This window comes from Schistocerca piceifrons, chromosome 1, assembly GCF_021461385.2.
Source record: "Schistocerca piceifrons isolate TAMUIC-IGC-003096 chromosome 1, iqSchPice1.1, whole genome shotgun sequence".
NCBI classification, from domain to species: domain Eukaryota; kingdom Metazoa; phylum Arthropoda; class Insecta; order Orthoptera; family Acrididae; genus Schistocerca; species Schistocerca piceifrons.
The window spans coordinates 578,271,000-578,296,381 of NC_060138.1; the positions used below are offsets into that span (position 1 = coordinate 578,271,000).

General features: G+C 39.4%; 1 protein-coding gene across 1 annotated transcript in view; it reads right to left on the bottom strand.

Annotated features, from left to right (window-relative positions):
* Positions 1–3,175: 3,175 nt before the first annotated feature.
* The window catches only part of LOC124802320 (cullin-4A), a 108,137-nt gene continuing 85,930 nt past the window's right edge, over positions 3,176–25,382 (bottom strand). The window contains exons 13-14 of the mRNA XM_047263142.1: positions 6,239–6,391; positions 3,176–3,930 (exon numbers count right to left, since the gene is read on the bottom strand). Of these exons, the coding sequence (XP_047119098.1) occupies positions 3,835–3,930; positions 6,239–6,391 (249 nt within the window). The 3' untranslated portion in view covers positions 3,176–3,834. The remainder of the gene's footprint in view (positions 3,931–6,238; positions 6,392–25,382) is intronic.

Genomic DNA, 25,382 nt, shown 5'->3' on the forward strand with positions numbered 1-25,382 from the left:
TGATGAGAAACAGTAACTGACCTACAAAGTGTCGTATAAATATTAGTAATTTTCAGCATGAGATCTCTGGAATTGCACGAACACAAGTGAAATAGTAATGCAAAGTAGCGACTAGTGCAAGTGCTACCTGCAGCATTATTAGTTTTTAGCTGTTGTCTTAATAAAGAGTGATCACAACTACAAGTGTCATCATCAAAAAATACAAACCATGTGCATCCAACCAACCGTGAAATTAAATTTTAATCAGGCTGTGTTAAAACTGAAACACAGACATAGGGTTGGTACAAGACATATGACCACAGCACTTAACCTTCCCTTGTCCATCTGCAACTATTTCACTCCCAACCAAATTGAATTTGGACTGCTACTCATGGTCAAAATATCATGAGAGGTGGTGGAAACTTTACAAGTGCAGCTCATCTGAACAAGTTACCACTGGGAATACAGAACATCAGTCAATATAACGCACTTAGACTTTATCACAGCAAAATCCATTCAGCTCTCAAAAGTCTGGAACCAAGTCTACAGTACATTAGTTATATTCTATAGGACACCATGGACAGGAATCTCTGGGATGTAAAAAGAAGTCGAAGTTGTATACCTTATTGAATAGCAATACACTGTAAGAACTTAGTTATGAAAAATATAATCATCAGCCAGTTTGTATGCACTGACAGACTTCTTTATATTCTACATTTATATGCACCCAAATCTTTTCTTATCTCTTGGAATCAATCACAGAACTTGGCCCATCTATGCCGCCTTTCATTTCAATCTGTCAATCATTACATCTGCCATTACAGTTCATTCCCTGATGCATATGTTTGTTTTCCTGTCTCTGTTAGTAATTCCAAACTTCTCCCTCAACTGCTCATTCAGCATTCCTCAGTTTTTAAACAGTTCCCACAGTAAAAGTCCAAATCACATATCATATATAAAAACTGGCAGTACATACAGATTGTAAACTTTTATTTTGCATCCAAAGCTTAGTTTTGTAAACTCTCTTTACTTTCACTATAATGAAAATCAATTGTAGTTGGGCACAACATTTAGCCAAGTGAACTGATGGTAGATCTACATCTACATCTAGATGGATACTCTGCAAGCCACCTTAAAGTACATAGTGGTGGGTTCCCTGTATCACTACTTGTCACTTCCTTTCCTGCTCCACTCGTAAATAGAGCGAGGAAAAAACAACTGTCAGAATGCTTCCATATGAGCCCTAATTTCTCATACCTTACCTTTGTGGTCCTTATGCATGACATATGTTGACGGCAACAGAATCATTTGGCATTCAGTTTCAAGTGCCGGTTCTCTAAATTTTCACAATAGTGTTTCCCAAAAAGAATGCCACCTTCCCTCCAGGCATTCCCATTTGAGTTCCCCAAGCACCTCTGTAACACTTATGTTTTGTTCGAACCTACCAGTAACAAATCTAGTAGCCCTCCTCTGAACTGCTTTGATGTCTTGCTTCAATCTGACCTGGTATGGATCTCAAACACTCGAGGAGTACTCCAGAATAAGTCACACCAGCGGCCTTCGTGCGGTCTCCTTTACAGGTGAACCACTCTTTCCTAAAATTCCCCCAATAAACTGAAGTCAACCATTTGACTTCCCTACCACAGTTTTCACATGATGTTCCACCTCTTATCGCTTAGCGACGATATGCTCAGATATTTAAATGACTTGACTGTGTCAAGCTGGAAACTAGTAATACTGTACTCAAACATTTAATCATCCACATTGACTTACATTTTTCCACATTTACGGCTAGCTGCCATTCATCACACCAAATGGAAATTTTGTCCAAGTCGTCTTGAATCTTCCTACAGTCACTCAACTTTGACAACTTACAGTACACCACAGCATCATCAACAAACAACTACAGACTGCCGCCCATCCTGCCTGCCAAATCATTTATGTATATAGAGAACAGTGGTACTATCACAGTTCCCTGAGGCACTCCTGATATTACTCTTGTCTCTGATGAACACTCACTATTGAGGACAACATACTGGGTTCCATTATTTAAGAAGTCTTCGAACCACTCACATATCTGCCTGAACTTATTCCATATGCTCATACCTTCATTGACAGCCTGCAATGGGGGTACCATGACAAATGCTTTCCAGAAATATAGAAATATGGAATCTGCCTTTTGCCCAACATCTACAGTTCTCAGTATATAATGTGAGAAAAGGGCAAGCCAAGTTTCGAATGAGCGATGCTTTCTAAAACCACATTGATTCGTGCATATAAGCTTCTTAGCCTCAAGAAAGTTTACTGTACTCAAACTAAGAATGTGTTCAAGGATTCTGCAGCAAACAGGAGTTCGGGATATTTGTCTGTAATTTTGCGGGTCCATTCTTTTACCTGCACTTTTTTCCAGTTGCATGAGACTTTGTGCTGGGTGAGAGATTTATGATAAATGCAAGCTAGGTAAGGTGCCAATACTATAGAGAAGTCTTTGTAAAAAAAATCAAACTGGGATTCCATCCGGACCTGGTTATTTATTTGTTAATTTCAATGTCGTCCATAAGAGTGTCTGTCCTCTGGTCAAATGACTGCGTGTTTGTATGTGGTTCTCTTGCATGAACCAATGAAGAACTTTGCTGGCTCCCATCATGTAAAGACCCAAGGTGGCAACCTAACTGAAAGCAAGCAGATGACAGAAAATTTGCAGGAACAAGACTGTAACATTGTAAGTGGTCTGCAAGATGTTATGTCAAGAACGTGTGTGTACATAAATGTATACAATAGAACTTTCGCAAATACCCAATATGGCCAAAGCTGTTTACCTTTTTTCCTTCCATTAATTGATGGCTTGACTCTAGTTCATTGATCAGGAGTTATGTTAATTATCTGACCATCCCGATTTGTGATAGCAAAATGTTAATAAATGTTTACATGTGCTGAATTATTGTACACTAAATTATAATTCAGTTTCAATAAGTCTTCCATCTGAGAAAAAATTTTTTTGAAGTTCTTTTTCTTCTTCTAATTTCAATGGGAGTTTTAGAAATATAGCAGAAAAAATAGATAAAATTGTGCACACCCATATCTGTATCTTTTTTGTGTAATATATTATAAAGATTAATATTTCTCTAATGTTTTTGCAAATTATCTTTGTGTCTGAGATCAAGACGGACCATGTATGTATGTGACAAAATCTCACTTACAGTTATATATTTTACAAGACTTTATTTTGTTTTGGAAAGGTGAAAATTATATTATTACATTCCTAGGTATCTATCAGCTACAGTCATTTGAATGTAAAATATGTGTCAGTGTATGGGAATTTTACATTATCTACAAATATATACTCCATCAGCACACAGAATTACTCATCTGTGAAACATTCTTTCCTTCCTCTACATAGTATGGACGAGTTTCAGTTCAATGTACAATCAATTAACAAAAGGTAACTCTCATATTATAGAATACCGTGATACAGTGTTATTGTATAAATAATAACAAAGTTTTAAAAACAGCTTCTTCAGTGGTTTTTATTCAAATCTTATGCATTATGACTTCACTTCATTTAAAGTCTCACATGTGTGTGTACACACACACACACACACACACACACACACACACACACACACACACACACGCCACAAGTGTGGCCTTCTAAAATAAAAAGTAAATACATTTAAATCTTCACATTTTTACACACACAACCACATTCGTGTTTCCTGCAAATGTACAGTTTTGTAAACCTGAATTACTTCCATTGCAATCATAATTTATTTTACACAAACTGCATCTAAGAGTTAGTTTTCAGGTTTTTGAGAATCCACTTGCAAGTTACTGTTTCAAACAGTCTTTTGTATTTTATGCAACATAATTGTACTGATTAGGATTGTCCTTATCACGCTCCATGTAGTCTCTGTCAATTAAAGATTCAATACGTTTCTTCAGATCAGCAGGCTGAAAAGAAACAACAAGATGTGAGATCTTTGTTTACCACAGTATACTTACAGGAAAGAAAGAAAAATTTAATTAAACAGATCCATGAATGTGTATTGATAATGGCCTCTTGACAAGAAGTATTGTTTTTCAATTACTCTGATTACAAGGCATTTCTAAAGATAATACTTCTATAAATCAATTTACTTTGTACAAAAACATTGCAACAAAAAAATGATTTGAAGCTGTTTCTGAACAAGACATTAACAATCTTGCAGTTCCTGAGTGATAGCTGATAAAAGAACCTTGTTCCTAAAAGTACATATTTTCCTACAAGTACATATCTGATAGAATGAAAATTATGTTCATATTCTTTATCAGGTATCACTAAACAGGTTTCTGTTGGTTGCTATAAAAATCCTTGAGTGTAAATATTCACAAGTGGTCATCCAAGAAAGAAGTAGCTAATAAAATCTGCACTTGGGCAATTCTTGAGCATTGCTCATAGTCTGAGGCCCTTAGCAGGTGGATTAACACACAACATTCAATTACAAGCTGCATGTGTTGTTACAGATTTGTTTAGCAAGTGTGAGAGAATCGCAGAGATGCTCATCAAAATCCGGAGAGAAATGCTACAAGAGAAGTTTCATTCTAAGCACATACGTTCCAAAAACAATAGGACTACCTATTTCATCCCACATAAAACTTACGACATGAACCATGGAGAGAGAGAGAGAGAGAGAAATTTGAGGTCATACAGAGTTACCAACTGTATTTCCACACACCATTCATAACCGAACAGGAAATTAAAGAAATTATAATGGTTTCCAAAGTAACCAAACACTGTAAAATGGCTTGTAGAGGTTATGATAAATATTTGTGTAAAATGTCCTTTCATTAACCATGCAAAACATTCCCACTGTCTGCTTTTGTCCTATTAAAAAACTTTTCTATTCTCTGAGTTTCCAGAGATTATTAATTCACTATACGGAAGGAAAGCAAATTCCTGCTTGATCTAAATTTCCTTAATTTGCTATTTTTGTGTACTAATTTTGTTAATTCATATAAGACCCATTTAATTTGTGTTTTGTTCTTAAATTAAAAAGACCTTAAAACACTGAATAGCACAAAATACTCTAATACTTAATGCCTGAACAATGTGTGCAAAATATTAGGATCTCTGTGTAATTTGTGCAGTTGTTTGAACTAAGTCTGTAACTGAGGCACTTCCTTTTAGATTTTGTAATATCCAGAGAATATTTTAATAAATGGAGCTTATCCACACAAATTCCCAATGCTTTCTACTCTCTACGTGTGGAAGTTTAAGTATCCTCCTCTTTATTCTAAAAGCCTGCCCATATTCTGGTGAAACATTCAAGACATATTTATGTTTGATATATCTTTCATATCTTGGCTTGCCGCATACTTTCAGTAATAATGATGGTGTTTGGCAACTGTCTCTTCTTCACCCTAAATAATCTGGTCATAGGAAAATATAGCATTTGGAACAATACTGCGTAGTTTACGTGTCATTTGTGTGCCATATTTTCATTACAAACTGGGATACCTGTGCTTTTTTTTCCTATAGTGGTCAGACAGAAGACCTAGTGTCAACAACGTTTCATATTTAGAAGAAATGCGTTGATACTTGAGTGGCTAACTTAAACGCATTACCTTATTAAAAATTCAAAAAGAACTCAATCCCGCAAAAAGAACAGCAAGCCCAATTACTTAAAAACTTCATATTTTTGTGTGATGTTTTCTGAAAGAGGATGGATCAAATATAAATAAACCTTTGTAAATTCTGTGTCTTTTCATCATGTCCAAGTTGTAGGCAAGGAGGTTACATAAGGAGGGATACACAGCAGGGCACGTGGAACAGCCATTCTACAACCAGCATCTACTATTACGAAGAGAGAGGACAGCAACTCATTAAAATAAATTCTCTCATGAACAAGAATATTAGTACAATTGAAAATCATAGTCATGCTCACAGTTTGAAGAAACCACTCTTTATGAGATTGGGCAAAGTATAACAAGCTGATCAATTTTTCTAAAGTTATCTGAACAATGTAGCAGTGGCACATTTGTGAAATGGTTACTCAGTAAAAACACACTTTAAAATTGCAATTATTTCCCAAAACACATTATGTACTACATAATTTAGATAAATAAACATTGCGAGCCTGCAGCAATTTTTTTATACTTACAATGATCTCAGCATAATTAGACTTCTAGTTTTTTAAGCTGGGAGCAATTACAAAACTGATGTGTAAACAGTCAACTAAAATTTAGAAAATACATATGTAATTTATTTGGCAGCATTTACCTTCACTGGGAACTTTAGCTGATTGTATAACTCACTGATGAGCAAATTATGGCTGAGTGTTTTTCGCATCTTCATTATCCTAACAATAGCAGCATCAATCTGATATTGTCTGTCCTGGAAAACACGTTCTTCTGTGGCCTTCTGTTCTTCAGTCTGCAAAAGGTAACATTTAAGATCAGTCCCTTCTTACCAAACAGTAAATATTACACACAAGCTACATTTATTATATTATTCACCATTTATTTACAGCAAATTCTAACATTAGTACTAAAACAGAAATGCCAATTTCCATCATCACAGTTTTATCTTTCTCATGCAAATTACCCACATTCTATTTTATTACAGGAATTACAAGTAAAATCAATTACAGAGATGTGAAGAAAGTCTTTTTGAGGACAGCTAGTTGGTGGCAACACACAGGTCAGGCCGGTATTACACTATCAAATTTCTTTGTCAAAGATTTTATCAAAGATGTGATCAAATATTCGTCAAATATATTTGACAAAGATCCTTGACGTAGCGCTAAAAAGGGGTATTACACTGTGATCATATTTTTCGTCAAAGTTCAAGATAGCTGACAACAACAACAACAACTTGTCATTGACCACAGCAGTTGCATGTATCACAATTGCACTGTGTGCACGTGCGGAAGAGAAACTGGGGGAAAAAAGGAAACGCCTGGGTTAAGCCGCAGGTTTTACAACAACATGATAAAATCATTCAACAAAACTTGTTACATGGGCTTATAGTGGAGGATGTCAAGTCGTACATCAATTATTTAAGAATGGATGAGCACAGATTTCTGGATGCGCTCAGTGAAGTGTATCCTCATATCACAAAGCACAATACTCATTTAAGAACTGCTATATCTGCAGAAGACAGGCTCACTGTAACACTCCGATTCCTTGCTACAGGAGAGAGTTAGGTTAAGGTAGGCTAGGTCAGGTCAGGTCAGATCTCCAATCATTAATTTCGTATTCAGGGCGCCTCACGTTGTAATGCGCCTCATCAGTTTCGTACATCACTATTAATTTTGTAGTTGAGGTACACACCAATTGTATTTACTGGCAATGTTTCTAAAAACACTACAGATGACAGAACGCTGCAGTGATGCTAGCGCTCCACGTGGTAATATGTCACACTGCAGTGAACAGAAGACAAGCGACTTCTTTGAACAAATCTACAGCGACGCCCTAGATTTGATAAAATATTTGATGTCATTTGACAAAGTTCCCTATTACACCATCAAATTTCTTTGATAATGATATTGGACAAAGAAATTTGATAGTGTAATACTGGCCTCACCACTGCAGGCTTCTGGCCTGGAGGAGGAAATGTGACTTTTCAGGGTCAAGGCAGGGAAATCAATGTAAGTCTTAGCTCTCTTTTTCCTTATCTCAATAAATGCCTATTGCTCTCAAGAAGCCTTCACCAAAAATTTGGAAGCAAGTTTCAGCCAGTCACCCTCCAACTTCCACCACCACCTTTATTCAAACCTTTATCATTAAATCACTAGTAATGGCACTAAGATGGCTACCCTCTCAAAAAATTCCAGTAAACAATTTCAGAATATTTGAGCGGATATTAGAATTATTTGTGAATAGTGCCAATCTTAGAATATATACTGAAACAAACTGGTGATGATACCTTTTTTCCTGTAGGATGTACAAATAACTCAACCATGTTACTGTTGTCACAATGTTTTTAGTGAGGGAAGGAGATGAAAGTAAGGTTGAAGGAAGTGATGCTGTTCAGGGTACAAACATAAAAGTCACCCAGATTCCATTGTCAGAAAGAGACAACAGGACAAGATCTGAGAAAAATTACTAATGAAAATATCAGCAAATATTTTACTTGCACATTCTACTGTCTTCCATGACTCTGTGTCAAGAGCAATCTTACTATTTTTTCCTGAGTAGTTCCTTTTCTATCAATATCATTATAACCAATACACAGAGTTAAAGAGGCTGATAAATGACAGCAAGTTCCAACACAAAATAATATGGTAGATTTTAATACTAAAGTAACACAAAAACTACAAATTATTATGTAGTGAGGAACCAGATTTTACACTAGAAATGACAGCAATCTTAAGTCAGTAATTTTCGCCAAGAAGGACAATATATTCTATAAACATTATCCAGAAGAAACCAAAGAGAGAATGGACACGGAAATGATCTCACTAGACAAGAAGTACAAATTGTACATTATGAGAATTTGTACATGCTGGTGAGCAAAAAACAACCACCAGCTTAACAACATGTTGGCCCACCTCTGAAACACAATACAGCAACGATTCTATGTGACATGTATCTGATTAGTTAGTGGTAGGTTTCTGGAGATATGTGGCACTACATCTCTACAACATGTCATACAATTTCTGTAAATTACAGGCCAGTAGTTTGCAGCAATGGAACTGGCACTCAACAGCATGCCAGATGCACTACACTGGATTCAGATTAAGCAAATCTGGTGGCTAAGACATCAGCACCAGTTCACTATCAAGTTCCTCAAACAAATGTAGGAAGTCTTTCGTCTTGTGACAAGGACATTTATCCTACAGGAATATGCCATTTGCCTTTATGGAAGTCATTAGTTTGAAGGGAGGCAGGTATTCTGCAGTAATGTTCACATAGTCCACAGATGTTGTGGTGCCTTCAGTTACTATCCCAGCTCAAGTGGAGGTCCAGGTGAAAGTCACACTTATTATAATACTGCATCTAAAAACAAAGATGATGTGACTTACCAAACGAAAGCGCTGGCATGTCGATAGACACACAAACAAACACAAACATACACACAAAATTCAAGCTTTCGCAACAAACTGTTGCCTCATCAGGAAAGAGGGAAGGAGAGGGAAAGACTAAAGGATTTGGGTTTTAAGGGAGAGGGTAAGGAGTCATTCCAATCCTGGGAGCGGAAAGACTTACACACACACACACACACACACACACACACACACACACACACACACACATATACAGACACAAGCAGACATATACAGAGGCAAAGAGTTTCATCTTTGTTTTTAGATATATTTCTCCCATGTGGAATGTTTCCCTCTATTAATTATTTAATTATTATAATACTGCTCGCACTGGCCTGAACCTGGCACCTTAGAGTTGAGAAAGCAAGAAGTGCAAGCTCATCACTTCAACAGAGTGTTTATTTATATAACTATAAAATCAGACAGTCAACAGTATTATAAAAACATAGGTACGAAAATAAGTGCTCAGGACACCAATGTACAATATGCTGATCTTCCACATAGTGTATGTTTTGAGCGACCATTTGCTTGTATGGTGGCATATCTAGGAGCAACCATCAAGCTAACATAACAATAAACATTGTTTACTTGACCAGAAGATGTCTTTTCACTGATACACAACCAAATTTGATGATCCTGTGCCCACTGCAATCATAACTGACGATGTCATCAGATGAACATAAAAACATGTATGGGTTGTCAGCTGAGGAGCCCCACATTCAATAACGTGTGCTGACCAATATGCTCCGCAACACTTGTGCCAACACCAGCAATGTACTATGTTGTCAGATGCGCCCTGATTGCTGCCTATCTTGCTTTACAGAGTGGACACACCTCTGACATCCACATCTTGTGATGACTCATGGATGTCCAACACCTTGCTGTCTATTTGTGGTTTCATCATCTTTCAACCACAGTCTGAGCTGCTGCTTCACAGCCTGTGCCATATTGATCCTTCCCACCAACACCAGCTTTTCTGAATTGCAGAGATGGGAACTTTCCCTGCAATATATCCTACTTTCCTGTAACCCTCCTAGCCTTAACCTTCGTTAGTCATTGTCCTCTCCCATCCAGCCCCTTCCCTGTTCCCATTCCAGCACTACACAGCCCTCATCCTCCATTGCACACAGTCTTTTTACTTCTCTCCTATTCTGCTATTCCCCCCCCCCCTCCCTCCCCACCTCGCTGCTCCCTCCGTCTAACCTCCAGACTGCACACAGCTGCCCTGCCATCTTTCCACCTCATCCTTCCACCCTCCCCAACAGAATGACACTGTCTGCCACACCTACCCTACTATCCCTCCCCCTGCCCACCCCTGCATTCTCCTTACCCCCACCAAGTCACCATTCCCATCATGCACTGGTACTGTGCTCGCAGTGTTGCCTCAGTTGCCTGAGACCACTGTCGTGAGTGTGAGTTGCATTTACGTGAGTGTGTATGCGTGTGTTTGCCGTCTAATTATAACGAAGGCCTTATGGGCTGAAATCTATATTTGTGACAGTCTTTTTGTTGTGTCTATCTGCGACTCAGCATCTCCGCTATATGGTGAGTAGCAACTTTCCTTTTCACAATATTGTTACATTCCATCCTGGATTTTCCACTGTTTGATTTCAACCACATTCCATAGGTGCTCACAACATTAGCTCTGGAACAACCTACTAGCTTTGCTGTTTCCGAGAAATATCATTACCAGGACTGAGCTATAAAAATTTGTCCTCTGTCCAAGTCTCTTGTATGTCAGTGGACTTTCCCATTTGCAACCCATAATATCACTGGAATGATTTCCCATTTGTCTCTGCTCAACTTACATACTTTCCTTTCCATGTCACATGTTTGCAATGTCACCAAGTGGTACTAATTCTAGTGGTAGATAGTGGTCACAATTTTTGGCTTATTACTGTATACAAAGAGGAGGATATACCAGATTAAATTAAGGAAAAAAGCTTAGCATCTTAGAAAATGAATTTTATGTATAAAAAAGGTAGCAATTAAGAGAGGTACTTATATAATGCCCCCCACAAACCATGGGCCTTGCAGTCGGCGGGGAGGCTTGCATGCCTCTTCAATATGTACCGTAGATGCAACCACAAGCTGAAAGCAAGGGAGGAACTACAGCCATAATTTTTCCTGAGGGCATGCAGCACTACTGTACGGTCAAATGACAATGGCATCCTCTTGGGTAAAATAATCCTGAGGTAAAATAGTTCCCCGAGCAGAGACTACCCAGGAGGATGATGTTGTTGTTGTTATGAGAAACAAAAGTAGCATTCTATGGATCAGAGCATGGAATGTCAGAGCTCTTTATCAAGCAGGTAGATTTGAAAATTTAAAAATGGAGATGGATAGGTTAAAGTTAGATACAGTGGGAGTTAATGAGGTTCAATGGTAGGAGGAACAGGACCTCAGGTCAGCTCAATAAAGGGTAATAAATACTAAATCATACAGGGGTAATGCAGGAGTATGTTTAATAATGAATAAGAAAATAGGAATGTGAAGAATCTACAATGAACAGCATACTGAATGTATTACTGTAACCAAGACAGACATAAAGCCCACACTCGCCACAGTAACAGCAGGAAAAAGGACAGAAGGAAAAATAGTAGGTGAATATGGACTGGGGGAAAGGAATGAAAGATGAAGCCACCTGGTAGAATTTTGAACAGAGCATAATTTAATCATCACTAACACTTGGTTTAAGAGTAACGAAAGAAGGTTGTACATGTGGCAGAGACCTGGAAACACTAGCAGGTTTCAGACTGATTATATAATGGTAAGACAGAGATTTTGGAACCAGATTTTAAACTTGAAGACATTTCCAGGGGCAGATGTGGACTCTGACCAGTTTACTGGTTATGAGCTGTAGATTAAAACTGAAGAATTTGCAAAATGGTAGGAATTTAAGGAGACGGGACCCGAATAAACTGAAAGAACAGAGAGTTGTAGAGTGTTTCAGGAGCAGCATTACAGAATGATTGACAAGAACAGGGGAAAGGAATATGGTAGAAGGAGAATGGGTAGCTTTGAGAGATGAAATAGTGAAGGCAGCAGAGGATCAAGTAGATAAAAAGACGAGGACTATTAGAAATCTTTGGGTAACACAGAGATACTGAATTTAATTGATGAAAGGAGAAAATATAAAACTGCGGTGAATGAAGCAGGTGAAAGAGAATATAAACGTTTAAAAAATGAGAGTGACAGGAAGAGCAAAATGGCTAATCAGGGATGGCTAGTGGACAAATGTAGGGATTTCGAAGCACATATCACTAGGGGAAAGAAAGATACTGCCTACAGGCGTGTTTAAGAGGCTTCTGGAGATAAGAGAACCATCTGTATGAATATCAAGAGCTCAGATGGAGAACCAGTACTATGCAAAGAAGGGAAAGCTGAAAGGTGGAAGGAGTATATAGAGGATCTATACAGGGGAAATTTACTTGAAGGCAATATTATAGCAATGAAAGAGGACACAGATGAAGGTAAGATGGGACATATGATACTGCATGAAGAATTTGACAAAGCATTGAAAGACCTAAGTCAAAACAAGGTCCTAGGATTATACAGCATTCCATCAGAACTACTGTATTGATAGCCTTTGGAGAACCAGCCATGACAATACTCTTCTATTTGCTAAATAACATGTATGAGACAGGCGAAATTCCTCCAGATTTCAAGAAGATCCCTATTCCAAAGAAAGTAGTTGCTGACAAGCGTGAAATTTACTGTACTGCCAGTTTAATGAATCACGGTTGCAAAATACTATCATAAATTCTTCACAGAAGAATGGAAAAACTGTTAGAAGCCGACCTTGGGGAATATCAGTTTGGATTCCGGAGAAATGCAGGAACATGCAAGGCAATACTGACTCTCCGACTTCTCATACAGAAGATAGCTTAAGGAAAGGCAAACCTACGTTTATAGCATTTTTAGACCCAGCGAAAGCCTTTGACAATGTTGACTGGAATACTTTCTTTGAAATTCTGAAGGTAGCAGGGGTAAAATAAAGCGAGCAGAAGGCTATTTACAACTTGTACAGAAACCAGATGGCATATATAAGAGACGAGGGGTGTGAAAAGAGAGGCAGTGGTTGAGAAGTGAATGAGAGAGGGGTGAAGACTATCCCTGATTTTATACAATCAGTACATTGAACAAGCAGTAAAGGGAACCAAGGAAAAATTTGCAGTAGTAATTAAAGATCAGGGAGAAGAAATAAAGACTGAGGTTTACTGACATTGTAATTATGTTGGGGACAGCAGAGTACGTGGAAGGGCAATTGAATGAAATGGGCAGTGTCTTGGAAGGAGGATATAAGATGAGCATCACAAAAGCAAAAGAGGATAATGGAAAGTAGTTGAATCAAATCATGGTGATGCCAAAAGAATTAGATTAGGAAATGAGATACTTAAAGTAGCAGATGAGTTTTGCCATTTGGTCTGCAAAATAACTGATGATGGCCAAACAAAAGAGTATATAAAATGTAGACTGGCAATGGCAAGAAAAGCATTTTTAAAGAAGAGAAATTTGTTAACATCGAGTATAGGTTTAAGTGTCATTTCTGAGAGTATTTGTATGGAGTGTAGACATGCATGAAAGTGGAACTTGGATGATAACTAGTTTAGAGAAGAATAAAATAGAAGCTTTTGAAATGTGGTGCTACACTAGAATGCTGAAGATTAGATGGGCTGATCACGTAACTAATGAGGGGATATTGTGCAGAATACGGCAGAAAGGCAACCTGTGGCACAACCTGACTAGAAGAAGGGATCGGCTGGTAGGACACATTTCGTGGCGTCAAGGGATTACCAGTTTAGTGCTGGAGGGAAGTGTGGGGGATAACAATCACAGAGGGAGACCAAAAGACTAATTCAGTAAGAAGTTGTAGTATTTACTCAGGGATGAAGAGGCTTGCACATGATAGAGTAGTATGGACAGCTGCATCAAACCAGTCTTCAGTCTAAAGACCACAACAACACAACTTTTAGAAACAGCTAAAGATGTTATAGCAATGGAAAACCCAGGGTGGAATGTAACAATAATATTGCTAAATATGATGTAGGTATGAAGTGAACAAAAGAACATCTAACAGACTGGAGCGGAAGATATAATTATGAAGATAATGAATATGAAATGGAGTTAGGTGGGATGTGCACCAAACAAATGGATTGGCAACATACTAATGAAGTTTTTTTGGTTTCCAACAGATAATAAACCACAATTAATTTGAAAAGATATACTTTCATGTCATTGCAACACAACTGATTTCATCCCCAATGATCCATTTATTTTGTTTTGGTGTATTTAATTCATTTTATATACACCACCTGTGGCAGGGTAGGATACTGTCCTCCATCTATTCTGTACCCCAGTGGTACTATTGTCACATACTTTGTAGGAAACCTCCGGTAGTTGGGTTCAGAAATCATAAGTAGAAATATCAGTAATAAAGAAAGTTAGCATCAGGCTTGGAGGAAGGCACTGATAGCGCAATGGTTAAATCTACTGCTTGCGGAAAGTAGACTGTGGGGTTTGAGTCCCAGTCTGGCACAGATTTTAAGTTCTCATATACTTTACACTGCAGGTTCAGCATATCTGAATGGTTAGCACTGATGCTGTTTCATGTCACTGTATATTTCGATGATCTGACTACAATCGATTCAGTCATTTCAATTCCGTCTATTTAATTCATTTAACATTTATCATTTTCTTGAAATTTTTCCCTATTCTTTAACAGTTGTCTCAGTCTGTTTCATATGTTCATTTACTTTTCTCTTTTCACACCTGCAATTATTGGTGTTTGCCTAATAATCTTTCTTAAATAACTGCCCTTTTCCATATGGCCACATCATCTTCATTTTCTAAAATGCTGAGGATTTTGTTTAATTTCATCCCATGTATATCCCAATTCTTCAATAAGTGCTCATAATCTAGATTTCTCACTTACTTCCTGTATAATAAGACTTTGTTTTAAGGTTAGTACCCACTTTTACTATCCATGTTACAAGTCTACGATCACTTGGAGTTTGAAAAAGGCTTACGATCATCATTTCCTGTGCAATTACATTGCTGTCTGATAAAATATAAATTTTAGTCTATTTCCTCCTAGACAAAAGTAGTTTCTATTTCGTTCCAGAATAAAGTGTTACAGATAAGTATCATGTCTCAGCAATTCCACTAATGTAAAAAAAAAGTGCTAGGCTGAAACAGCACACTGGTGACTTTGTAGTGGTGTAGACTGTGTAGAAGTGGAGGCAATCGAATGACACTCTCACTTACCTTAGTCACAGGACTGGTGAGTTATGTGTGAGTCAGTTGGGTGGATAGAATTAGTGCAGTATAGTGGGTCAACATAGAGTCAAAACGGAATGGCAGAAAGGTGGTGGTGTATTTGGATGTGCCCATGATCAGATCATGAATGAAGCTGCCCAATTTGTTTGTGTACCATTCACTCACAAGCCATGTAACAAAGTCGTTAAAAGATCCTAACTGACTGGGGATGGCAAAGTTTCACACCTTTTCTATTACAGTTTCAGACCCAACAGCAATTGGTTCTGTCAGTGGAAAGTGGAAAGCTGGTCCACCTCAAGCAGATTCTGAGATAACAGTGTGAATGGAACTGCCTGCAATGGACATTTGGAGACTGGCATCTTACAAATGGCCATTACTCACAGTGGTTAATAAAACTGCACATCATCAACAGGCCAAACAACATAAAAAATGGACAATAGCAGTCTGGAGATGTGTAGTTTGGGCTGATGAGCCACAATTTTTCCTCTTTACAAATGATGCAAGGCAATGACTGCACCAATGGTTCAATGAGACATTTAATCTGCTGTGCATGGACGTTATACTGCAGGCCAATGATGGTTCTGTGATGTTTTGTGGGACATGTATCATACCTGTACTGTGTCCCAATCATTCAGGTTACCATAAACATGAAGTTAGAAGTTTATTTTAACATTCTTTGTCACAAAGTGTTGAACTTTCTCCTACATCCTCATCATGAGTATGCTGTGCACACTCTTATCTTTATCCTACTGCACTTTCACTGGCCCACTAAATCACCAAATCTCAGTATCAGTCTGTGCATGACAGTACATGGTACCACTAAAAATTACCATTTTTTCAGGGCTTATATCATGGGTTCTACTGATCACAGAGATAAAGGGTCAAGTGTTTTGGACAGTTTTTGACCTGGCGATACCTTATGTACCTATCAGAAGAATGAGCTTACTGTAGGTACCGTACAGTATACGGTCAACATTTAACTATTACAAACTTCCTCCATCACAGGCATGTTGAGCAAATCGGATGGATATTTTGCACTAGACGTGGTCTACAGTAGACCTCAAGTGGTTTATAAAAGAACCAACTGTTCTTGGGCAGTTCCTTCGAAAACCCCAAAAAACTGAAGTAAATAAATTAACTGTCAAAACTTTACTGATGAATAAAATTCGTTACATACAAGCAGCACACACTGCTGTAACTTGGAAAAGAAGGGAACCAGCCAAAATATGCTCCTGTCGGAGCACCAAACAGGCAAATGTGTTCCTCTTTAAAACACTGATCGAAAAAAGTGAGGAACTAGTTGTCTAAATCTTCATGTTGTGCTGAAAGAGAGTAGCAGTGAGACAGTGACAGGAGAGGAAGAGAGCTGGCCCAAGAAAATGAGAAAATGGCAGTGGGAAATAAAGAGAGAGGAGATACTGATGGTCAGTGAGAGAGAGTGACATGAAAAAAGAGGGATGGATAGAGGTAGAAGCAGCAGAAGCAAAAGAAAGAGAAAACTGTGAAAATGAAAGAGATGAGTCGAGACTATATATAGGTTTGGGGGTGGGGGGTGGGGGAGGTCTCTATAATTAAGCCTATACCTGATTTTCCTCTTTAGTCTGTAATGAAATGTATGTCCTTATTTTAATTCCATTTGGACTTCATTTTTCCACTGTCTCTCTGATTACCTTACTACGTCCTTTTTCATATTATTTGACTATTATTGAACGCCTGTACACATTTAACTAGTTCCTGAACTTTTAGTGCTACTATGACATATGCTAATTATTTTTTGAATGATGCTGCCGCCATTTGACTGTAATAATTTTTATTTTATTCTTATATGATCTGGATTTTCAAGTATAAAAACTTATTTGTATGTCATAAAACATCAGACTGGTATGGGGTACAAGTCCTTGTCAAAACAGCATATCTGGTCATATGGGCCAGATTTGCCATTATTAGAAGTGAGATCATCACTAAAATGCATAAATATATTGAAGACTTTCCTTTCTGGACCCCATAGCACATCTGTTACATGAAACTGCTAACCAATAATACTTGTTTAGCATTCTCAAATCACATCTGAGCTATAGATAGCAGAAATGAGAATCTGCAATATTTTTAGGTGTTTTAGAGACAATCCCACTTTACTAATGACAGATCTGGCCTGTATGACCAAATATGCTTTTTCAACAAGGACTTATTTCATACCAGTTTGACGTCTTTTGACATATTAATAAGCTTTTATACTTGAAAATGGCCTAAGGGTGAAATCTTGATCATATAACAATAAAATAATAGTTATTAATCAAATGGCAGCAGCACCATTAAAAAAAATTTACCATGACTGTGGTTCCAGTATATATATATATATATATATATATATATATGGCAGGTCGATAGACACACAAACAAACACAAACATACACACAAAATTCTAGCTTTCGCAACCAATGGTTGCCTCGTCAGGAAAGAGGGAAGGAGAAGGAAAGACAAAAGGATATGGGTTTTAAGGGAGAGGGTAAGGAGTCATTCCAATCCCGGGAGCGGAAAGACTTACCTTAGGGGGAAAAAAGGACAGGTATACACTCGCACACACACACATATCCATCCACACATACACAGACACAAGCAGACATTTCAAAGTTGAAAGACAGGTGAGGTATGAGCGGCGGCAAATTGAAATTAGAAATTAGCGGAGATTGAGGCCTGGCGGATAGCGAGAAGAAAGGATATGCTGAAGGGCAAGTTCCCATCTCCGGAGTTCTGACAGGTTGGTGTTAGTGGGAAGTATCCAGATAACCCGGACAGTGTAACACTGTGCCAAGATGTGCTGGCCGTGCACCAAGGCATGTTTAGCCACAGGGTGATCCTCATTACCAACAAACACTGTCTGCCTGTGTCCATTCATGCGAATGGACAGTCTGTTGCTGGTCATTCCCACATAGAACGCTTCACAGTGTAGGCAGGTCAGTTGGTAAATCACGTGGGTGCTTTCACACGTGGCTCTGCCTTTGATCGTGTACACCTTCCGGGTTACAGGACTGGAATAGGTGGTGGTGGGAGGGTGCATGGGACAGGTTTTACACCGGGGGCGGTTACAGGGGTAGGAGCCAGAGGGTAGGGAAGGTGGTTTGGGGATTTCATAGGGATGAACTAAGAGGTTGCGAAGGTTAGGTGGACGGCGGAAAGACACTCTTGGTGGAGTGGGGAGGATTTCATGCAGGATGGATCTCATTTCAGGGCAGGATTTGAGGAAGTCGTATCCCTGCTGGAGAGCCACATTCAGAATCTGATCCAGTCCCGGAAAGTATCCTGTCACAAGTGGGGCACTTTTGGGGTTCTTCTGTGGAAGGTTCCGGGTTTGAGGAGATGAGGATGTGGCTCTGGTTATTTGCTTCTGTACCAGGTCGGGAGGGTAGTTACGGGATGCAAAAGCTGTTTTTAGGTTGTTGGTGTAATGGTTCAAGGATTCCGGACTGGAGCAGATTCGTTTGCCACGAAGACCTAGGCTGTAGGGAAGGGACCGTTTGATGTGGAATGGGTGGCAGCTGTCATAATGGAGGTACTGTTGCTTGTTGGTGGGTTTAATGTGGACGGACGTGTGAAGCTGGCCATTGGACAGGTGGAGGTCAACGTCAAGGAAAGTGGCATGGGATTTGGAGTAGGACCAGGTGAATCTGATGGAACCAAAGGAGTTGAGGTTGGAGAGGAAATTCTGGAGTTCTTCTTCACTGTGAGTCCAGATCACGAAAATGTCATCAATAAATCTGTACCAAACTTCAGGTTGGCAGGCCTGGGTAACCAGGAAGGCTTCCTCTAAGCGACCCATGAATAGGTTGGCATACGAGGGGGCCATCCTGGTACCCATGGCTGTTCCCTTTAATTGTTGGTATGTCTGGCCTTCAAAAGTGAAGAAGTTGTGGGTCAGGATGAAGCTGGCTAAGGTAATGAGGAAAGAGGTTTTAGGTAGGGCGGCAGGTGATCGGCGTGAAAGGAAGTGCTCCATCGCAGCGAGGCCCTGGACATGCGGAATATTTGTGTATAAGGAAGTGGCATCAATGGTTACAAGGATGGTTTCCGGGGGTAACAGACTGGGTAGGGATTCCAGGCGTTTGAGAAAGTGGTTGGTGTCTTTGATGAAGGATGGGAGACTGCATGTAATGGGTTGAAGGTGTTGATCTACGTAGGCAGAGATGCGTTCGGTGGGGGCTTGGTAACCAGCTACAATGGGACGGCCGGGATGATTGGGTTTGTGAATTTTGGGAAGAAGGTAGAAGGTAGGGGTGCGGGGTGTTGGTGGGGTCAGGAGGTTGATGGAGTCGGGTGAAAGGTTTTGTAGGGGGCCTAAGGTTCTGAGGATTCCTTGAAGCTCCGCCTGGACATCAGGAATGGGATTGCCTTGGCAAACTTTGTAAGTAGTGTTGTCTGAAAGCTGACGCAGTCCCTCAGCCACATACTCCCGACGATCAAGTACCACAGTTGTGGAACCCTTGTCCGCCGGAAGAATGACGATGGATCGGTCAGCCTTCAGATCACGGATAGCATGGGCTTCAGCAGTGGTGATGTTGGGAGTAGGATTAAGGTTTTTTAAGAAGGATTGAGAGGCAAGGCTGGAAGTCAGAAATTCCTGGAAGGTTAGGAGAGGGTGATTTTGAGGAAGAGGAGGTGGGTCCCGCTGTGATGGAGGACGGAACTGTTCCAGGCATGGTTCAATTTGGATAGTGTCTTGGGGAGTTGGATCATTAGGAGTAGGATTAGGATCATTTTTCTTCGTGGCAAAGTGATATTTCCAGCAGAGAGTACGGGTGTAGGACAGTAAATCTTTGACGAGGGCTGTTTGGTTAAATCTGGGAGTGGGGCTGAAGGTGAGGCCTTTGGATAGGACAGAGGTTTCGGATTGGGAGAGAGGTTTGGAGGAAAGGTTAACTACTGAATTGGGGTGTTGTGGTTCCAGATTGCGTTGATTGGAATTTTGAGGTTTTGGAGGGAGTGGAGCTGGAAGTGGGAGATTGAGTAGATGGGAGAGACTGGGTTTGTGTGCAATGAGAGGAGGTTGAGGTTTGCTGGAAAGGTTGTGAAGGGTGAGTGAGTTGCCTTTCCGGAGGTGGGAAACCAGGAGATTGGATAGTTTTTTAAGGTGGAGGGTGGCATGCTGCTCTAATTTGCGGTTGGCCTGTAGGAGGATGCTCTGAACAACAGGTGTGAATGTGGGAGAGGAAAGATTGAGGATTTTTATAAAGGATAGGAGTTGATGGGTGTGTTGATTGGCTGAGTGGATGTGTAGGTGAAGGGTTAGGTGGGTGAGGGCAATGGATTGTTTGGTTTGGAACTGGTATAGGGACTGATGGAAAGAAGGGTTGCAGCCAGAGATGGGAACTTTAAGTGTGAGGCCTTTGGGGGTGATGCCAAATGTCAGACAAGCCTGAGAAAATAAAATATGGGAGTGTAATCTGGCTAGGGTGAAGGCATGTTTGCGGAGGGAATGTAAATAAAACTTAATGGGGTCGTTGTGAAGGTGTTGTGAGGGTGACATGGTACTAGAAGGTGGAAAGTGGAACACGAGGCTGAAATGAAAATGAAAATAAATATGAAAAAATATATGGGGAGAGATAAAGGTAAAATTAGAAAGCAAATGGAGATCTGGTGTGAAAAAAGGCAAAAAAGGGTTGGTTAGGGCTGGGCTATGTTGATCCTGTGGTGAACTTGTGTAGGTAGATAATGATGTGCATAAAGGTTAGGTGGTTGTGTTGCCGCCAAAACACGTTAAAGGGTGGAGAAATTCGGGAAAATTTCGAAAAAACTACGTGAGGATGTATTAAAAGGAGTGGTTTGGTGGTGGCAGATTATAGAAATGAAGCTAACAATTGTTTGATGAAGAAATAATGACGTTAAAACCTGTGGGAAGCGGCTAAAAATGATCGGTGATGTGAGAAAAACGGAAATGGAAATAAAGCAAAAGTTATTAAAACTGCCGAAAGGGTTGTTTAATAGCTAAAGGGAACTGTTTGTGGACTGGAAACGGTGGATTTTATAGCAGCAAAGCGGAAAAAAAAAAAAATTTTTTTGGTTATGGTTTCGAAGTGATTTACGTATTATTACGTATTATTGAGTGTATATCGACGGGATAAAATTGTATACTGGATTACGGTAAAAAAGGAGAAGGTGAATAGAAAGTGAAACTGCTGGCAAAAACAGAAGGAGGAAATAAGACGACAGAAAAGACTTCGAAATGTAACAGTGACAATAACAATAACGATAACAATAACAAACGTGATTGTTGGCTTCAAATTAATGATATGAATATAATAGAGGGAAACATTCCACGTGGGAAAAATATATCTAAAAAGAAAGATGATGAAACTTACCAAACAAAAGCGCTGGCAGGTCGATAGACACACAAACAAACACAAACATACACACAAAATTCTAGCTTTCGCAACCAATGGTTGCCTCGTCAGGAAAGAGGGAAGGAGAAGGAAAGACAAAAGGATATGGGTTTTAAGGGAGAGGGTAAGGAGTCATTCCAATCCCGGGAGCGGAAAGACTTACCTTAGGGGGAAAAAAGGACAGGTATACACTCGTAGGTTGACGTTGACCTCCACCTGTCCAATGGCCAGCTTCACACGTCCGTCCACATTAAACCCACCAACAAGCAACAGTACCTCCATTATGACAGCTGCCACCCATTCCACATCAAACGGTCCCTTCCCTACAGCCTAGGTCTTCGTGGCAAACGAATCTGCTCCAGTCCGGAATCCTTGAACCATTACACCAACAACCTGAAAACAGCTTTTGCATCCCGTAACTACCCTCCCGACCTGGTACAGAAGCAAATAACCAGAGCCACATCCTCACTCCTCAAACCCGGAACCTTCCACAGAAGAACCCCAAAAGTGCCCCACTTGTGACAGGATACTTTCCGGGACTGGATCAGATTCTGAATGTGGCTCTCCAGCAGGGATACGACTTCCTCAAATCCTGCCCTGAAATGAGATCCATCCTTCATGAAATCCTCCCCACTCCACCAAGAGTGTCTTTCCGCCGTCCACCTAACCTTCGCAACCTCTTAGTTCATCCCTATGAAATCCCCAAACCACCTTCCCTACCCTCTGGCTCCTACCCCTGTAACTGCCCCCGGTGTAAAACCTGTCCCATGCACCCTCCCACCACCACCTATTCCAGTCCTGTAACCCGGAAAGTGTACACAATCAAAGGCAGAGCCACGTGTGAAAGCACCCACGTGATTTACCAACTGACCTGCCTACACTGTGAAGCGTTCTATGTGGGAATGACCAGCAACAAACTGTCCATTCGCATGAATGGACACAGGCAGACAGTGTTTGTTGGTAATGAGGATCACCCTGTGGCTAAACATGCCTTGGTGCACGGCCAGCACATCTTGGCACAGTGTTACACTGTCCGGGTTATCTGGATACTTCCCACTAACACCAACCTGTCAGAACTCCGGAGATGGGAACTTGCCCTTCAGCATATCCTTTCTTCTCGCTATCCGCCAGGCCTCAATCTCCGCTAATTTCTAATTTCAATTTGCCGCCGCTCATACCTCACCTGTCTTTCAACTTCATCTTTGCCTCTGTACATCCGCCCCGACTGACATCTCTGCCCAAACTCTTTGCCTTTACAAATGTCTGCTTGTGTCTGTGTATGTGTGGATGGATGTGTGTGTGTGTACGAGTGTATACCTGTCCTTTTTTCCCCCTAAGGTAAGTCTTTCCGCTCCCGGGATTGGAATGACTCCTTACCCTCTCCCTTAAAACCCATATCCTTTTGTCTTTCCTTCTCCTTCCCTCTTTCCTGACGAGGCAACCATTGGTTGCGAAAGCTAGAATTTTGTGTGTATGTTTGTGTGTCTATCGACCTGCCAGCGCTTTTGTTTGGTAAGTTTCATCATCTTTCTTTTTATATATATATATATATATATATATATATATATATATATATATATATATATATATATATTGGTCAGACTCATGGGGCCGCATGAGTCAATGATTAAGGTTCTCCACCCCAGTTAATTTCCTGCAATCCTCTTCCAGTTGTCACAGAATTCAGCAGTTGAAAGGCCTTTTTCACTATCCTCTCTTCCTAAATCTTCATATACGTCTTATGACATCTGGTCCACATCCAGGGAAAACTTTGACCATTAGTTTTTTTCATTCTAGCCATTTGGTCAACCCAGCTCTATGGTACTGCTTTAACCATCTCTACTATGTTGGGCTGCTTCATGGTGGAAAACTGTCCACCCTTCAGATCCACTGTTGCTAATAAGACCAAAGGTTTTCTTGAGGATCCACCTCTCAAAAGTAAAGAGCTGTTTTCGTTCTTATGTTTCTCAAGTGTGACATTGATACAGAACAACAGAGAGTCTTCTAGATCCTCAACTTGAGTCCTGTTGACACACTCCAGAAGAGTTCAGTAGTTAGCCAAGAAAACACATGCATCTATTATCAAGCAGGATTCTAATTTTAATCTCTGCTTCACTTGATCTGTTTCTGACAGTATGGTTCCTTATATTTGAAATTATTGGCCCATTTATATTTATCGTCACGTATTTTTTGCCATTGCATTCTTCATAAATTTCTTCCCATCTGTTAGCAGATTAATTTGCTGGCACTATCTGACGAACGATACGATTTGTTACACGCATATTTACAAGCTAAAAACTGTTACACAAACTTTTGCGCAATACAATTTTACAGAATAAAAACACACATCTTCCTTGGTTATCGACAGCAGTGCAAAAGATTATTTAAGGAGTGAGGCATAGTTTCTAAGTTCTCACTCTATCACCATGTACTGTGATTTTAAAGTATTAACTTTTAACTCAGTCTTGCTGCTGCTGTTGATAGATCAGTGTACAATATCACTAAAATATCATCAGCATAAGCTAATGAGTGTGCAAAAACTTTGAAGCCAGAAACAACGTAATTACTTACAAGGGGACTTACAGATTGACAATCTGCTATTTTCTTTATACTCATAGCATTTAAAGCGCAGTGTTCAGACATTAATTTTCAAAAAAGAACCCTCACAAAAATTCAGGAAAAAAAGAAAAAATGTAAGGTAACTGGTTCAAATCTCACTAGTAGCAACTATTTTTACTCTATTTAAATTTTATATATATTAACAAGTGGAAATATTTAATCACAGTTCTTTAATAAAGATAATATCTTTTTATTTTTAATTATTAATCGCATGAAAAATGTGTGTGTTCACAATTAATTCAAATTTTGTATAAGAATGAGGAACATTGAACAGAAAGTGAAATAAGGTTTTATTTGTAGATACTGAACAGTATTATTACTGTACAAAATCTTTTTCGTCTAACAATATGGCACTTTGCATGTCTGTACCAAATTTTAATTAATTTTCATACAATCAGTAATTAAAAATAAAAGATGTTTTATTAAAAATTACAATTTAATATCTATTGATTAACATTTCCATTTTATAATTGATATATAATTTAAATAACAGTAACAAAGAAGTTGTTAATAAGAAGAACCTGACTGATTTCACGATTACCAGACCCGTACGTTATGCATTCAGTAAGCTACTGGCAATTATGTCAATGAGGTCAAAATTTTCTCTGCTTAGAAAGTATTCCAAAATATTCATGTATGTTCCATTTTTTAGAAATACGTTGTACTATTTTAGGAAATTCACATATGGGCACTGACCTCCAAATCATGTAAGAATGTAGGGAATGGAAAGGGGCAGAAAAGCCCGCAAGGTTCCCTTGTTGGTTTAATCTTCACTTCTGTATCTGACACACAGAGAAACTCTGGAATATCTTGGTATTAGTCTGTGGGTATTTTAGGCAAGAGGTCTATCCGGGGCCTTTAGATGTTCAGATAATTTTTCATCCTCTATAGACCTTCTTTAGCTGTCATATTGGTAAGAGTGGGAAGGAGATGCACAGGCTCATGAAAGTCCTCTTGTCCTCCTTCAACTAGAGCTTTAACAAACCTCATTTTTCTCTTCTCAAAGTAGCTAGAGCTCTTCTCACTGCAACTGTATTTCTGTCCTTTTGCCTTACACCTTCTGCGTTTCCTTTTTTATCTTTACCTTACTTTACTGAACCACATT